We start from the raw sequence: 16,503 nt of genomic DNA on the forward strand, positions 1-16,503 counted from the left end.
CGGTGAGGCTAAAGCTGAGTAAGATTCAGAAAGGGAATTCTACATTTTTGTAGACAACGAGAACGTCACGGTTACATTAGATAGGATTAATTTCTTAAAAACATTTAAAGCCTCATGCTCCAGCGCATAAAAGACAACCATTGGCCAGAGTAAGAATGAAACCTTCCCTATGAGTAAGTTATTTCATAACTCCCACTACATGGTTTCTTGCACCTTCTTCTGAAGCTTTTGGTGCCACTGTCAGAAATAGGATACTGGACGAGAAAGACCACAGTCTGATCTGGTAAGGCAATTCCAATGTAACAAGAACCAGGAACTCAGTGTAGTTGTCTGGGGCTCTAATTCATATCAAATTGGGATTTTAGTGCAAAATTATAGTTTTGGGAGTAGGTAGGTCAGAAAGAAAGGTGGGCTGTTTGTTCATCTAAATTTTTTTCCCTTGATGCACACATGTAAATTACATATAAATACGCAGAGGAGAAAAGACCCATAAATGCTTAGATATATCGGATATACTGCAACTATAGTAATCCTTACTGAACGCTGTAGCACTGGAAGGAACTATCAGGATATTCTGCCTGGAAAGGCTGCTGACTCTCCACTGTTCCAAACCACCAAGCATCATCTATTATACTGCGAAACCTATCCCCTGTAATTAAAATTAAAAAAAAAAAAAAAGTTATTTAGCAGTGGAGTAATGTATCCATTTCTTATGTAACAGCTAAAACACCTTACTTATATAATATAGTAAAGTAAATAATTGACAGGAGTCTGTATGTCTACCCTCTTCATCACAGCAGCATACGGGGCCAAAAAAGACCAAAGGAGAGCATCTTTACATTTCTGGAGATTGACAGCAGATTTCCCCTAGCCTCAGACCACAACCTAGCCATAGATTCTTCTGGTCATTATGGACCAATTGACTTTCTCCTCCAATATTATAACATTTCTCTTCCTCTCCTACTACTGCTGCTGTGTCAGTCACCTTGCTGCTGAAAGCACAGCTTCCAATGGTGCCATAAAGATTCCATCATTATCATATAGTAGAACAGGGATCGGCAACCTTCGGCATGTGGCCCACTGGGGTAAGCCCCCTGGGGGGGCCAGGCCGGTTTGTTTACCTGCCGCATCCGCAGGTTTGGCTGATCGCAGCTCCCACTTGCCGCGGTTCACCGTCCCAGGCCAATGGGGGCTGCAGGAAGTGGCGGCCAGCATATCCCTCAGCCCGCGCCGCTTCCCACAGCCCCCATTGGCCTGGAGCGGCGAACCGCGGCCAACAGGAACTGCGATCGGCCAAACATGCGGACACAGCAGGTGAACAAACCATCTCAGCCTGCCGGGAGCTTACCCTGGCAGGCCACGTGCAAAAGGCTGCCGATCCCTGTAGTAGAAGTTAGACAATCAGTGTAATTTACATAATTTGATACTGATCAAGTACATGATCTTACCAGGACACCAGCCTCCACTAACTTGGTGATGGTGGATCACAAATACAGATTGTCTCTCTGAAAGTCACAACTGTATTCTGTGTGGTTATTTATATGGCTCTTATCACCAGCATATCTGAGCATTCTGGCTTTAAAACATACCAGTCATGATCAGAAATTATTAATACGCAAATTGTAGAAGTGACAAACTATAATTTTTTTAAATAAGTTTAAATGCTAGAAAATAAAACATAAGGTGTTTACATCAAAAGGTGTGTTAGAATGCTCTCAAAGAGAAGACTGCACTTGAAAAATAACCAGTACATTTAAAAGTGAACAACCAATGACTTACAAGTGCCTCTTTCATTAAAACTGGGCAAATATTTACATTTTAGATTTAGAATAAAGACAAATGAATTGCATCCTGTCCAATATTGGCATTCAGCATGCCAAACACAAGGATGTGGTAAAACGGTACTTACCAATCTGCCAGTTCCTTTCTTTGGCTTCATTATAAAACTGATGCAGCACAAGGAAATCAATAACATCTGGCATATCATGGTACCTATGAATAACAGAAAACAATATTACTTCTAAACAAGATATTGCTTCCACAGTAATTGTTCTCGTGGAATCCCACAGGCAATCTTTTTAGTCTTCAAATACTATTTCATGTTCATTGCAGCAATGACAAGTGCTTACATGAAGCCTTCAACTGCAAGGAGATCAGAAAAAAGGGATTCTAGACCATTTGTAAGAATATTTGTTTTTTTGGAGAAATGATTTAGTCAGTTACTCACTTAATGGAAAAAGAGTCTCCTGTCATTTTGCCTGAGATTGGATCTAGAAATGCAAGCTTCAAGCAGCAGAGTGTAGGAGGTCCGACTTCATATTTAATTCCTACAGTCTTCACAAGTTCTTGTTCCTAATTATCAAAACACAGTGTGGGTCAATGTTTAGGGTTTAAAAGCAGCGTATTTATGTTTAAACTCACTCGTATATATGTACAAAGAAAGATATGTATTTATAGATTACTTCTTCCTTCCAGCCTAGATCCTTCTATCAGTCATATGCTTCATTCCTAAAAATCCAAGAGCGTAATGGTCTCTCTAACAAAGAAGGATGAGAGGGTACAAGGTACTTCTCCCCCGTAACATATTCAACAAGGCTGGTCATAATTTGGTTAACTGCACTGGAAAGTGTATTGGGGATAGTGCATTTGTTCTTCCAGAAGCAGTAGTGGCCCCAGGTGGGCATCTCTGGCCAAGGCCACAACCTCAAACCTTTGCACATCAGGAGGCAGCACTAGGGGAAGCAAAGTATGGTCTTTTTAAAAAGAAGATTCAGCATGAGCTAAATGAAAGCCTCTGGAAGTGCTAGGACTTGAGAGGCAATACCTGGCGGCATTATGCCTCTCTAAGGCTACGTCTGCACTTGGGATTAGGGGTGTGAGTCCCACCTCACAGAGACATGCTCGTGCTGGCTCTCATCCAATGGGCATGTCAAAACCAGAAGTGTAGTTGTGGCAGCACAGGCAGCGGCAAGCGGTGGCACAGGCTAACCGCTCCCGAGCACAAACCCACCTGGATCCCATGGGTATGTTCTTGGGACTGCTAGCTCATACCACCACAGGTACAATATTATTGTTAGTGCACTAGCTCAATGATAATCAGCACAAGTATGTCTGCTTGAGCTAGGAATCACACCCTAGTTCCAAGTGTGGATGTAACTTAAGAGGAGTAGTTCTTTCCCATCCCCTTCAAACTGAAGACGTCTTTGAAGACTCATAATTGGCCCCAAACAGCCACCACTGATAATATATAGTTGGGACCTCTATTTGTTACTCTCAGGTTCTGAAACAATGAGCAGTATCTGTATGCTCATTCATTCTAAGAATGCTGAAGTGACTATATTAACAACTTGAGAGTTGCTAGTTCTACATGAGTTAGAATGCAAGAAAAGGTAACACACCTCTACCTCAATATAATGCTGTCCTCGGGAGCCAAAAAATCTTACCGCATTATATCGAACTTGCTTTGATCCACCGGAGTGCGCAGCCCCCCCCGGAGCACTGCTTTACCGCGTTATATCCAAATTCGTGTTATATTGGGTTGCATTATATTGAGGTAGAGGTGTATTTCAAATTAGAGTTGTCTAACTTTTGTTAGTGAAGAATCCCATTCTAGGTAAACATCTTCCTTCAACTTGAATCTCCTACTGAGTTCCCACCATCAGTGACTGATTGATTGGTGTATGTCATAAAAAAATCTTTAAAGTTTGATTTGCAAAGCAACATTTTTAAACAGCATTTTTCTTTTATTTGTTCACATTTGACTTTAATGCAGAAGTTAATGACATGATTCACAGATCGTGGAAGTATTTTTTTTTTTGTTAAGTTGACTTACCCTGAGTTCCATTTTGTTCCATGGTTGTTTTTGCATGTTAACATTGTAAATTTTTGCCTTCCTTACTGCCCGCACATAAGCCTCATGGCCTTGCCTAAAATATATAATCTTAAAGAAAAGAAAAGAGAATGTGTAGATTTCATTTTATTCATACAGTTGATCCATAGGGTTATTTTCTTTTTTTTTACTATATATATATATATATATATATATATATACACACATACACACACACACACACACACACACACACACACACACACACACACACACACACACACATATACACACACATACACGGATCATCCCTCTTAAATTCTATAGGATATTTCCATAAGGATTATTTTCTTGGAAAACACTCTTATTCCTCCTTCTGAGCAGCAGGATATTTATATCTAGGCATCTGAAGCATCTTTATTGGCCCTAGCTAAGGCAATTTCATCTGCTGTCAGTGAGAACACGTACAACATTACCTCGTCTCCCATTTGTGGGACAAAGGGTGAACGACGTGGTATGGTATCCAAGATCCACTGGGGTGCAAACCATTCTTCACTGGGTTCACCTTCCATTGAAAGTAATCCACTTGGTTTCTTAAACAAATTAAATTAATTTTTAGGGAACAAGCTGTAATTACTATTGGCAAGGCATGTGAACAAGTCATTACGTAGAACAAAGCTGATTAAATATTATGAGCAAAGCAAATCCTGAAATGCCAAGTCTCCAAGAAGATCAAATGATCACCCATCATCAGCAATATAATGGCAGACTAAGGAAAGAATTCATTTCTTAAAATATATATATAACAGGCCTAACAGCATGCTAAACGTCTGCCTCGACAAAAACCAAACATTCTTCAAGAGAAGCGTATAATAAAAAAATTTAAAATATGGAAGTAACATAACTCCTTTAATGTCGCAGCCCTTCCACTAACCCTTTGTAGTTCTGTCTATTTGGGACATAATTCAAAGTCAATAGGCTCACTTCAGGTGTGAATCTGACCCTTTACATTTGCCCTTTGAGATGAAGTTATACAAAAGGAAAGATGTAGGGGGGTGCTAATCACTTGGTTTTTTTTCTTTTCCATCCTCTCCACCCCAATATATACATAAAAGTAAAAGTAAAATAGACAGTTGAAAAATTTGAGAACCTAAGGACTAACTCCTCAGCTGTTCCAGAGCATGGCTTGGCACAGCTGAGGTGAGACAAAAGTGGCTCCAAGTCACCTTTGTGGCAAAGATCCTCAGGCTGGCTAGTAGCTGAACTGGCCCCTGGTGCAAGTTAAAGCATATTAATGGCTGCTCTGACGTACTTCTCGTTTGTGGTAACTCCAAGGGATGTTGCACCAGTGGGGACTGCTGGAGCACAAGTGAGTTCTGGCCCTACCTCTCCAATCCTCAAAACACTACATCCCTCCTCCTATGCATACAGCGTACTATGTTGGCTTTGCACTAGCCAAGAAAATCCTCAGACAAAAAAGGACCTTCATGTGGGCCTGGTTCTGGCCACAGTTATTCAGAAAACACAAAATAACTTGGTCTGTAGCGAGTAAATATAAAGGTCTCTCTCACTAACCTAGCTCTTTTATAAAAGTCTGTTCTTTTCAGCATCCTAATTACAAATCACTAAAAATATCAAAATTACCACTACACAACAATAGCATAACAAAGTTACACATCCAGAATCCTATTCTGTTCTACTTTAAGGTGAACTGTGATTACTGTGTTATCAGTCAGTCGTCTTTCATATATACTTGTTAATGAAAAAAATTTAACTTGAAGACAACCATTTATGAAAGATTTATAGCCGTAAAGCCAAAAAGCCATTAAAAAAAAAAAAAGCTAACCTTTTTTCTAGTCTGTTTGGGTTTCCTTCGTTTCTCTTCCAACCCTTTAGCTTCCTTCATGTTTTCATCTTCAGAGCTGCTACAGATCTTCCGAGTCGCCTGTCTGGTTTGTCTCTTTGGAGGCTGGAGATTAATTCCAGCATCTGCTGTCCAGTCAGAATATTCGCTTGAAGAATCACTGTAAATATTACAAAGTAAAAAGCTAAGAAACAAGGTGTCAAGAAAACCATAACTCTGACTTTCACACAATACAGTCCTAGGCCTCATCCTACAAGCTGCTCCATGCAGGTGGGTTCCTGTGGCTGAGAGGACGGCTGGCAGGATTAGAACTATATTCACATGAAGTCTATAGAAAGCCTAAATCGTGCATAATTTAGACATGTCAGCATACTATTTCAGTTGCAAATTCATATACAAGCCAGCATTATATTTAATATTTGCATCATAGTAATGATTCCACTCATTCACAGAAGGCTGTAGGGACATATTTTATTGCCCTCGTGGTTTCACATCAATTCTTAATGGATTTATTACTGGAATTTGCCAAAGTTTTAGCCTATAGTAGTGGAGTCTTTAAATGTATACTGCTGACTTCCATAACATCACAGTAACCGACATACACTTTCTGATTTAATATTCGCTCTCGTCCCTCCAAGCACAGAAGCATTGTATTTTTTAAAAAATTCTAAAAATTATGCACCAAGGTATTTTGACAAAATTCATTACAGAGAGCAGAACAGATTTGGCCACTTTAGCATAATGCAGTCACCCCATGTCAATACTATTACTTCACTAGTCAAATAATCAACTAACATTTGTGTTTTGGGGTAGCTGACTCACAAATATGAAAACGCTTCATTTTGCAGATCTACTTCATACTAGCTCCTAATCTTGCACAGAGAATACAAAAAACTGTATAGCGGATAAGAAAAAAAAAGAAGAAAGTCTTCGGACTAAAAAACATTTGAAAGTTAGGTGTGTATATATATGTGTGTGTGTGTGTGTGTGTGTGTGTGTGTGTCGAGATATACCTATCTCATAGAACTGGAAGGGACCTTGAAAGGTCATCGAGTCCAGCCCCTTGCCTTCACTAGCAGGACCAAGTACTGATTTTTGCCCCAGATCCCTAAGTGGCCCCCTCACGGATTAAACTCACAACCCTGGGTTTAGCAGGCTAATGCTCAAACCCCTGAGCTATCCCTCCTCCCACCTAAGGACAGGTCTTTCACACTGCCTTAACAAAAGGTAAGTGCTTTTGTAAAAACCTTGGTCAGTTTCACTATGATACTTCCTAGTTAAAGAGACACAAACATTCTGTCCAGGGTGATGGAGCCTGTGAACGTCAATGGTGAGCAGTGCAGAGCACAAAAATCTACTAAACAAAGTGTGATTCTCCTCCTTACCTTAATCTCTCACGGGAGTAACAGATTTACTTATTTTATAGTGAAATAAGTCCTAGATCAGGGGTCGGCAACGTACGGCACGCGGCTCGCCAGGGTAAGCACCCTAGCGGGCCGGGCCAGTTTGTTTACCTGCTGATGCGGCAGGTTTGGCTGATCGCAGCCCCCACTGGCCGCGGTTCGCTGTCCCGGGCCAATGGGGGCGGTGGGAAGCCGCGGCCAGCACATCCCTCGCCCGCACCGCTTCCCGCCGCCCCCATTGGCCCGGGACGGCGAACCGCGGCGAGTAGGGGCCACGATCGGCCGAACCTGCTGCCTCAGCAGGTAAATAAACTGGCCCGGCCCGCTAGGGTGCTTACCCTGGCAAGCCGCGTGCCGAACGTTGCCGACCCCGTCCTAGATACTCATTTCCATATTGTAGTCATGGCTCTAGAAATACCAGCCGTCACGGTATGGCTTTGTAAGACTACATAATCACAAGACAAAGAAGAAATATTTAGAAGGACAGGAAAAGCTACCTGGAACTGCTTTCACTTTGCCACACAGCTACAGCATCATCCACAGAGGCATCACTTGTGCCAACTGTTTCATCTTCCTGCATTAAAAACAAAAGAGTCATGTTGTTATTCCTGCTGCCACACTTTCACCAAAATATTTTCTCTTTCACATTATATATGCAGTAGTACACCAGAGTTATGAACTGACCAGTCAACCACACACCTCATTTGGAACAGGAAATATGCAATCAGGCAGCAGCAGAGACAAAGAAAATAAAAACACCACAAATACAGTACACCTCTACCCCGATATAACGCTGTCCTTGGGAGCCAAAAAAATCTTACTGCGTTATAGGTGAAACCGCGTTATATCGAACTTGCTTTGATCCGCCGGAGTGCACAGCCCCCCGCCCGGAGCGCTGCTTTACCGCGTTATATCCGAATTCGTGTTATATCGGGTCACGTTATATCGGGGTAGAGGTGTACAGTACTATGTTAAACACAAACTACTAAAAAAAGGAAAGTATAAAAAAAGATTTGAGAGTAAGGAAACTGTTTCTGTGCTTGTTTAATTTAAATTAAAATGGTTAAAAGCAGCATTCTTCTGCATAGTAAAGTTTCAGAGCTGTATTAAGTCAATGTTCAGCTGTAAACTTTTGAGAGAACCACCATAACGTTTTGTTCAGTTACAAACGTTTCAGAGTTATGAATAACCTCCACTCCCAAGGTGTTAATATCTCTGAGGTTCTACTGTATTCGCCTGAAAATGTCATGATACAAACACTTGGATGTCGTTTGTCAAAGGAAAGTTATTTACCAGTAACTCAAGTTCTCAAAAAAAGGTCTCTCCAGAGTGATGTAGGAGGAGTTACATGACATGACTCCCCTCACAAACCACTGCACCTTTGATAGTAGCATGAACTACTAAAGGCGTGGGACAGCACCCACCTTGGTGGCATTCTAGAACCAATATATAGAATTCCACACCCCTATAAAAACTGTCCTTTAGGTCCTTTCAACCTCAGAAAACTGGACCCAAAATCCACAGGAAAGGGAAAAGCTGAATGTGGTCCTCGCAGATCTACAGACCAAAAATATATTCAGAGAATTCCAGTTACTAGTACGTGACTATCGTTTCTCTCTCACAAAGTTGCCTCTGTAGAACAGGTGGAAGAAGAATAGCCTGATTTTTGAGGGGTGATGCACATAGCCCTTTAATGGTTCTTGCTACTACTCAAGGTTTGTGGTCTGCAAGGCAAAGAGCTCCTACAGTGGAGAGTTGCAAAAGCAGATGCATGAGGAAGAACTTCATATCATCAGATGTTAAAACAATAAAAAAAAATTATACTTAAAATGGTTTCTTTCTTAAAAACTTAAAAGGTATTAATTTCTAATATCTGAAACATATCCATTAATATACAAGTATGGCCATTAATCAATCTCATACTAAACTTTTTCTTCTTGTCAGAATTCTGATAACTATGGTGAGCTTTTAACTGAGCATTTAATTCACATGTATTTTAGTTTTAAGTTACAGAGCAGGAGAAGGCAGTGAATACATAGAATATGTATAATATGTCTTCTTATTTTACATGCTCCCCTTTCCTTGCTGAGGAAATTCCATTTAATCTGTGAAACGTTCAATCCTTACTCTCGCCAATATCAACCACTAACACCAACACAGTATCTTTAAAAGTTGCTGCACAGAAACCACAAAACCAACCTACTTAGTGGCATCTACAATACATGTGTAATATGAAGTCTCTTATTTGCATGAAACACCAAAATAGCAAATGTCCAGGCCAATTAAATTAACTTGACAACACTTCAAGACTTCCTAGCAGATGATGTCCATAAAACAATCCATTTTTAACTAGATTTGAATACTTTTATATTTCTGCCAGTTTAGGCACTGAAATAAATGGCTCATCTCCTTCCCAGACTGATTTAATAAAATAATGGCATGAATCCTAAAAACAATATGAATCAAATCCTTCTTCATAAAGGAAGAGAAAATCCTGAGTCTTAATGATAACACCATTTTGAGAATATCTGTAGTCAAACTACACAATCTATGAACAAGGAACCTATTGAAACAATCACTTGAGGTGTCATACCTCAGAGGAGCTTTCAGATTCTTCCTTTGTACGTGCATTTTGACTTGCTCCCTGCTGATTGTGTTCAATGGTGGAGCGTGTTTGGTAGGCATGCTGGCGTTTGCGTTGGTTTCTTCTCAAAGATCGTCCACTCCCAGGTTGATAATCGCTCTTTTGTTATTGGGGGGAAAAAGACAAAGATTAGATTTTTTAGCAGTTAAATATATATACTACAAAAACATGCCATATTAAAAGGAATGGATGCTGTCCAACTCTCAACGGAAAACCAGAAAATCTGGAGTTCGGGCTGAAATGCCATCCCTAAATTATTCTGGCTTGGCTAGGTATTGCTGGAAAAAATATTGCCCATTGTTTTAAGAAGTGATTCGACCCTGAAAGATTGGTTATGCAAAAATACCACTTTCTTGCTGAACAGCTGTTCCCTGTGGTCTTGACTACAAAAAAGGAAATTACTATTCTAAGAACTGTGTGGTTCCTCTAGCATACTTGTAAAATGCATGTATAAAAATGCCACAAATCAAACTGTGAGATTAGACTTGCTTTCAACAAGACTCTAAATACTGTTTCAGTCAACACCATTTTAGTACTAGTGTGGATGTAGCTTGCTGGCATAAAAGCACAAAAGATTCAAATAACCTTCCCACTGCTGTTCAAGACGAGAAAGCCTACCCTCTATTACATGTCTGATTCCAAAGAAAAACATAGGATTGAACATATGATTTTACTGATTACACATCAGCAGCAACGAAGCCAGCTTGACTTTCAGATCTAAGGTTGAGTTTGCAGTATCTGTACAGAAACTAGCACAGCGAACTTCTAGGCACTATGGTACTCCAAATAATATTAATAGAGAGGAGGAAGATGAGGACTGAAGGTTCCTGAAAAAAGGATCCTGTCAGCTGCAATACTTGCATACAATGGGTGAAATCCAGGCCCACTGAAATCAATGGGAGTTTTTTCAATGACTTCAGTGGGGACAGGATTTCATCCAATACAGACGTATTAAAAATGGTGTTTTGTATTTTAATTAATGGCACTTTTTAAAAAGCCCTTACAGCAGAGTGTGTGACTTCATCTTTGAATGATATCACTATCATCTGGTGGGTGTACAAAACAGATCTTTGATGTAGTATCTTAAGCGGACTGTGTAATATGAACTCCTAGAACAGTGCTGTTGCAATTTAGGGGCCTCTGTGCCCAAACACTGGGACTTCACATAGACCCAGGGGTTCATGACAGCAGTTGCAGAAGAGAGACGTTATATGAATCCTTTTTTAAAAAAATGAGTAAAGTAGTTACCCATATACAACACTTAATTTGTCAAGCAGTCAGTCATTTAAATGATTTTTCAATTTAAAATCTAACATATTTGGTCCTCAAAGTCTATGCATAACAAAATATTTATTGCATTCCCAAGAGCCTGAAAATACGTTAGGCCCTCATCCTGCAAAAATCACCATGCGGGAAGACTTCTTTCCATCCACACAGAGCCCCACTAAAGAACAGGAGGCTCCATGTGGATGCAGCATTTGCCCATATGTTGCAAGTTGTAGGATCTAGATCTTGGTACCAACATTTTTTTTAATCTAAGATGAGCCTTTACTCACTTAAACCATGTACTTCACTGTTTCCCCTCCCATGACAATGGTTTACACAGCTAACAGCAAACTGTTCTGCAGCACAGACTAAATTAAAAATGGAGCGACATAAATAGTAAAATTAGAAAGATTAAGTAGCAAGGATATTAAAACATCTAGAAAAATTGCTGTTGGACTTTTTTTGCATAATGCTTAAAATGGTCTCCATTCTTATTTTCCCTTTTCTTCTAGTGAAAATTACTCACCCTTTGCAAGGTGTGGGATGGTTTTCTCTTCTTTTCAACTGTGTAAAGATTAACTTCCATATCACCTTTGACAGCTCGGCATTCTTCCTGAACCCTTAAAACATACGGCAGACATTCAGCTTATTCACTAAGTCATTAAACAGACTGACAACAGTATTTGCTTCCTTGCTACCATAAGTGGGCATAAGTCCTCCTAGCACCCAGAGATTTTGCTTTGTTAAAAAAAACAAAAACAAAAAAAAACCTCTTTTGATGTCATTTCCCTATAAAAGGGGAGCTGGCTGGATCTTTGATGATAGCTCAAGAAATCTTTCACTGAGCATGACGACCTATTAAAATTTTTAAAAGCTGCACTAGGAAAAAAAAAAAACTTTCAAGAAAGAACAGTCGAAATAAAACTGGCCCCAAAAAGGTAAGAATGGAATATCTGAACCAGCAAAGAAGGAATTAAATAACCATATCGGTAAGAAATTACCAGTCTCCAAATTCCCAAGCAGAATATAATCCTAATTTTTAATTAAGTCTGAAGAAAATATGGTACTGAAAAATCAATTTATTAAAAAAAAAATGTAAATAATTTCTCTCATTTTTGAAAGAGGCATCATTGAAACACTATATGATTTATTCTTCCTCCCCCAAGCATTCTTTGGAACATTATACATGCACACCCAGGAAACAATAGACTCCCTACAGTTATAACATGATCTTTAGTAGTATACAAAGTTCATAATGTTTGTACAATTGATTCCATATGGACAGCACATATTGGATTCATAAAGAAATATGAACAAATTAACTCAATATGTTTTAGTATTCTTGTACTGCAAAGGAATGGAGATAGTTCCAACAGAAATTCAGTATCAATGGCTTCATCTTACCTGCTAACCCCTGGATGCAGCTCATTCACCACTACTCTTCTGCTCCAGGCCATGAGATCTCTCTCTGTGGCCATCTGACTGCGAGGAGCATTGAGATGCATTTGCCGGACCCCCTCAATCTGACCGCTACGTCTGAGACCAACGTTTGGTGGGGAGTCCAAACCTGGACTTCTAAGAGCTAAAACACAAAAATGAAGATCTCTTTCCCTTTCATTTCCACAACTATTTTAATAAAAATCTATGCATAAAAATTTAGAGCCAGACAGAGAGTTTCTTCTCAGCCCTCTGCAAGTGGCAGAGCATAGTTGCGCTGGTCCAGAGGAGGGCAGTTTTATCACAGTTACTGATCAACTGAAAATCAGTGACTAACATGAGGTGAGGGGTTTTGATGCTTTCAATGAATATCTAGGGGAATACCTACTTCTATATGTCGCTGGAATGTTACCAACCACTTCGCACACTCATAAAACAAGTGATCAGTCAGTGCTGTGACTTCCTACGGTACCTGGAGTTTTCAAGGAGATTTCTCAGCCAAGTAACAACTAGGCCAACATAAGATGTGTAAGTAAAGTTTTTATAAGTACCTAGGGGCCAAAGTCCCATTGATTTTCAATAGGACTTTGACTTAGGAGCTTTTGAAAATGTCATGCTACAAAAGCAGATGAGATCGCTGTAGGCTCCAACACATCCGCTTGTACTGTTTCTATAACCTACCCTGTTGTATCTTTGAGGGTTCAAAAAAGAACTAGATAAATTCATGGACGATAGGTCCATCAATGGCTATTAGCCAGGATGGGCAGGGATGGTGTCCCTAGCCTCTATTTGCCAGAAGCTGGGACTGGGCGACTGGGGATGGAGCACTTGATGATTACCTGTTCTGTTCATCCCCTCTGAAGCACTTGGCATTGGCCACTGTCGGAAGACAGGATACGAGGCTAGATGGTCCTTTGGTCTGACCCAGTATGGCCGTTCTTATATTCTTCAAAACAACTCTGTCCCTGAGCTGCTCTCAAGGCAGCACAGCTACATGCTGCCACTTACCCAGAGCCAGACAAAGTCTGAATCTTTCCTTTAGTCAGTCAAGTGGGGATAAGAAGATGCTGGGCTGTACTAGTACCACAGCTATTCCTATCTTTGGTTTACTTGGCTATTTAGAAGTGAAATTATCTAATTTCTATATGCACAAAAATGGTGCACATGCAAAGTACACTCATAATTATGCAAAGTTGTATGAAAATCTGGTTCTTAAAGTGTCAATTAGGCTTAAATGTAAACACCTCACTGAGGTGAATACTGGCAGTTCATGTGTCCCACAGCTACCGTTTCAAGTAGCCTGCAAACTCTGGAAGACAATGGGGCATCTGTTTACACTCCGTTCATGTTTGGAAGGTTATCTTAATCAAATGGACTAGACTTTTTTTTTTTTTTTTTTTTTTAAATGAAAGCTTGCACTATGCAAAATTTAAAATCGGTCACAAGGGCCAGATAAGAACCTCAAGCAGGCTGGACCTGGCTTGTGAGCTGGGTGTTTGGAACCACTGATTTAGATCAAAATAAAATTAGGTGTTCTGTTGGTAATTCTTTCCTATCACTTTGGTTTAAGGAAAGGCAGTTCTAAGCACACTGCTCCCATGGATCTGTATCAGTAGCAGATAGTTTAAACATAAGCAAGTCACTCAGTCATTTAAAACCTAAAACCAGATTACTAGCAAACGCACAGTAAACTTTTTAAGAGCTTTAGATACTATGAATAAACTGATTTGTGACTAGCTGACTCACAGCACAAGTCCACAGCATCTGTTACAACAGACAGTAAGCTGCTTTGTAATCAGCTGGTCAGATCTGATTGGGTTTGATTTTAGTTTTTAATCATGGTCTATATCAGAAGAGAAGTCAGGGAAACAGAACAGTGGGACAGGAGAACAAATTCAAGCTTTGCAATGAAACACTGGGACAAAGAAGATATGTTTATTTTATGAACACTGATGCATATAGGCAGCAGCAAGAGAGCATTAGTCTTTCGCAGCACTGTACTCTAATAACTTTGTCTACTTATTAATTACACACTGTTGTGGTGACATTAAGATACAAAAAGTTAGAAAGCATCATCCCTGCAGCAAATAAATGATAATATAGTAAAAGTTTATTTTAAAAAAAGTTTGTAAGAGAATTATGGTCTAATTATCTTAAGCAGTCAGGCACTGCCCAGGTAGATCATCAAGTGCCCTCAGTTGTACCTCACACTCTCAGTTCTTCTACTAAGTCAGCACCTGAGCGCCAGAGACCTCCAGATGGGTTATTAATGCTTAAATCAGTGGTTCTCAAACTGTGGGTCACAACCCCATTTTAATGGGGTTGCCTGGGCTGGTGTTAGACTTCCTGGGGCCCAGCGCCAAAGCCCGACCCTCACCGCGTAGGGCCAAAGCCGAGGGCTTCAGCCCAAGGCAGCGGGGCTTGGGCTTCGGACTGCCCGCCTGGGGTCATGTAAAAAGAACAGGAGTACTTGTGGCACCTTAGAGACTAACAAATTTATTAGAGCATAAGCTTTCGTGGGCTACAGCCCACTTCTTCGGATGCATGTAGTAATTTTTGTAGTCAGAAGGGGGATCGCGGTGCAATGAAGGTTGAGACCCCCTGGCTTAAATGAATGGGGAAAGACAGGGAAAGAAAGCACACACAAGACATAATCATGGTAGAACTGGGCGAATAAATGATATTTTGGTTCAAATCACCAAACTGAAAAACCAGAGAAAATATTCTGTTAATGTTAGGCATTTGTCAAAAAAACAGAAAAACCCATTTTCAGGGGGTGGAGGGGGAACAGACTGAGGGAGTGTGCGTGGTGTCCCTTGATAACCTTTAGTCAGCGGTTAATGCACTTGTCTAGGATTGGGAGACTCAAATTTGAATCCCCAGTCTGAAGCAGGGATCTGAATTCACATCTCTCTCCTTTGTAACAATCCTAACCACCAGGCTATAGCCTATTCTGCTCTGAATCTCTCTGGCTGAAGCTATTCCACTTTGCATAAATATTCACTCAGCCAAGAGAGAGAATGCCTCCATAGCCTTTTGATTAACACACTCATCTGTGAGATAGGCGATGTGGATTGAAATCAATCCTCTGAATCAGACAGAGAAGATCTGAATCTGGATGTAAACAGGCAAACACACATGCTTTTCTGAAGTTGGCCCTGAAAAACATTTCCCCAGTTGAAACTATTGGGTCAAATTTGCAAAAGCATTGGCATTCTCAGTGCAACCAATCCAGGCACCTGGTCACAGTTGTTCAGAGTGCTTTCCTAGCAGTCTGACTAAATGAGTAATCAAGACAAGGGGGGAATACTTACCACCATTAATAGAGTGTGATCTACTATATGGAGGGTTTGGGATAGCTTCTCCTTCATTCATTCGCCTCAGATCTTGTTCTCTCTGCAGCTCCCTAATCATTCCATCCAGAATACTCTCATCCTGGTCATTGGTTTGCTGCCCAATCACCTGTTCAATCACTTCACCGTCACCTTAGTGAGAACAAAACCACCAGTTTTACTAACAACCCAAACACACACAAACACCGCACCAAGTGCCTTCCTGCCTTCAATTCACATACGTTATATAATTTTGCATTTTATTTGTATAGAGCCAAGTTGACTCTTCTATTGTAAGATACATTGCTTACCAACTATTTCAATAAGGTGGTAAACTACAAAGATTTCCATGAGATACCTAGCTCCTCTGAATACTTTCCCATTAAGTTCAGCTCTAGTGGTTTCTCATTCCACTCATGCTACAGATTTTAAAAACTATTTTATCATTCATAGGGATTGAAGCAAGAGCCAAAGACTATCAGTTTGTATGAAAGCATATACTCAAAAAAGAACCAAGAAAAGTCTTCTTGCGATCTGGTTCTTATACCTTGTTATTCGCTACCCAAATTTCTCTTGCCATATAGGGAACTACTTATCTACGCAGAGTCCAAAATTTAAAAGATTCTCCCCACCCGTTGCAAGTATTAAGCCTAAAGCCACATGTAGCAGTAGAGAAAACAAATACTGTGCTAATGTTTCATTTGGTATTGACAGTCAGATTTTTTAGA

At 40.2% G+C, this 16,503-nt stretch overlaps 1 protein-coding gene across 1 annotated transcript in view; it reads right to left on the bottom strand.

Annotated features, from left to right (window-relative positions):
* The window catches only part of BRWD3 (bromodomain and WD repeat domain containing 3), an 87,640-nt gene that overhangs the window by 21,298 nt on the left and 49,839 nt on the right, over positions 1-16,503 (bottom strand). Inside the window, exons 18-28 of the mRNA XM_026652936.1 lie at positions 15,758-15,928; positions 12,411-12,588; positions 11,533-11,626; positions 9,690-9,839; positions 7,594-7,670; positions 5,676-5,853; positions 4,306-4,422; positions 3,833-3,940; positions 2,228-2,352; positions 1,910-1,992; positions 538-649 (exon numbers count right to left, since the gene is read on the bottom strand). Of these exons, the coding sequence (XP_026508721.1) occupies positions 538-649; positions 1,910-1,992; positions 2,228-2,352; positions 3,833-3,940; positions 4,306-4,422; positions 5,676-5,853; positions 7,594-7,670; positions 9,690-9,839; positions 11,533-11,626; positions 12,411-12,588; positions 15,758-15,928 (1,393 nt within the window). The remainder of the gene's footprint in view (positions 1-537; positions 650-1,909; positions 1,993-2,227; positions 2,353-3,832; positions 3,941-4,305; positions 4,423-5,675; positions 5,854-7,593; positions 7,671-9,689; positions 9,840-11,532; positions 11,627-12,410; positions 12,589-15,757; positions 15,929-16,503) is intronic.

This window comes from Terrapene carolina, unplaced genomic scaffold (assembly GCF_002925995.2).
Source record: "Terrapene carolina triunguis isolate 2854851 unplaced genomic scaffold, T_m_triunguis-2.0 Scaffold131, whole genome shotgun sequence".
NCBI lineage: Eukaryota > Metazoa > Chordata > Testudines > Emydidae > Terrapene > Terrapene triunguis.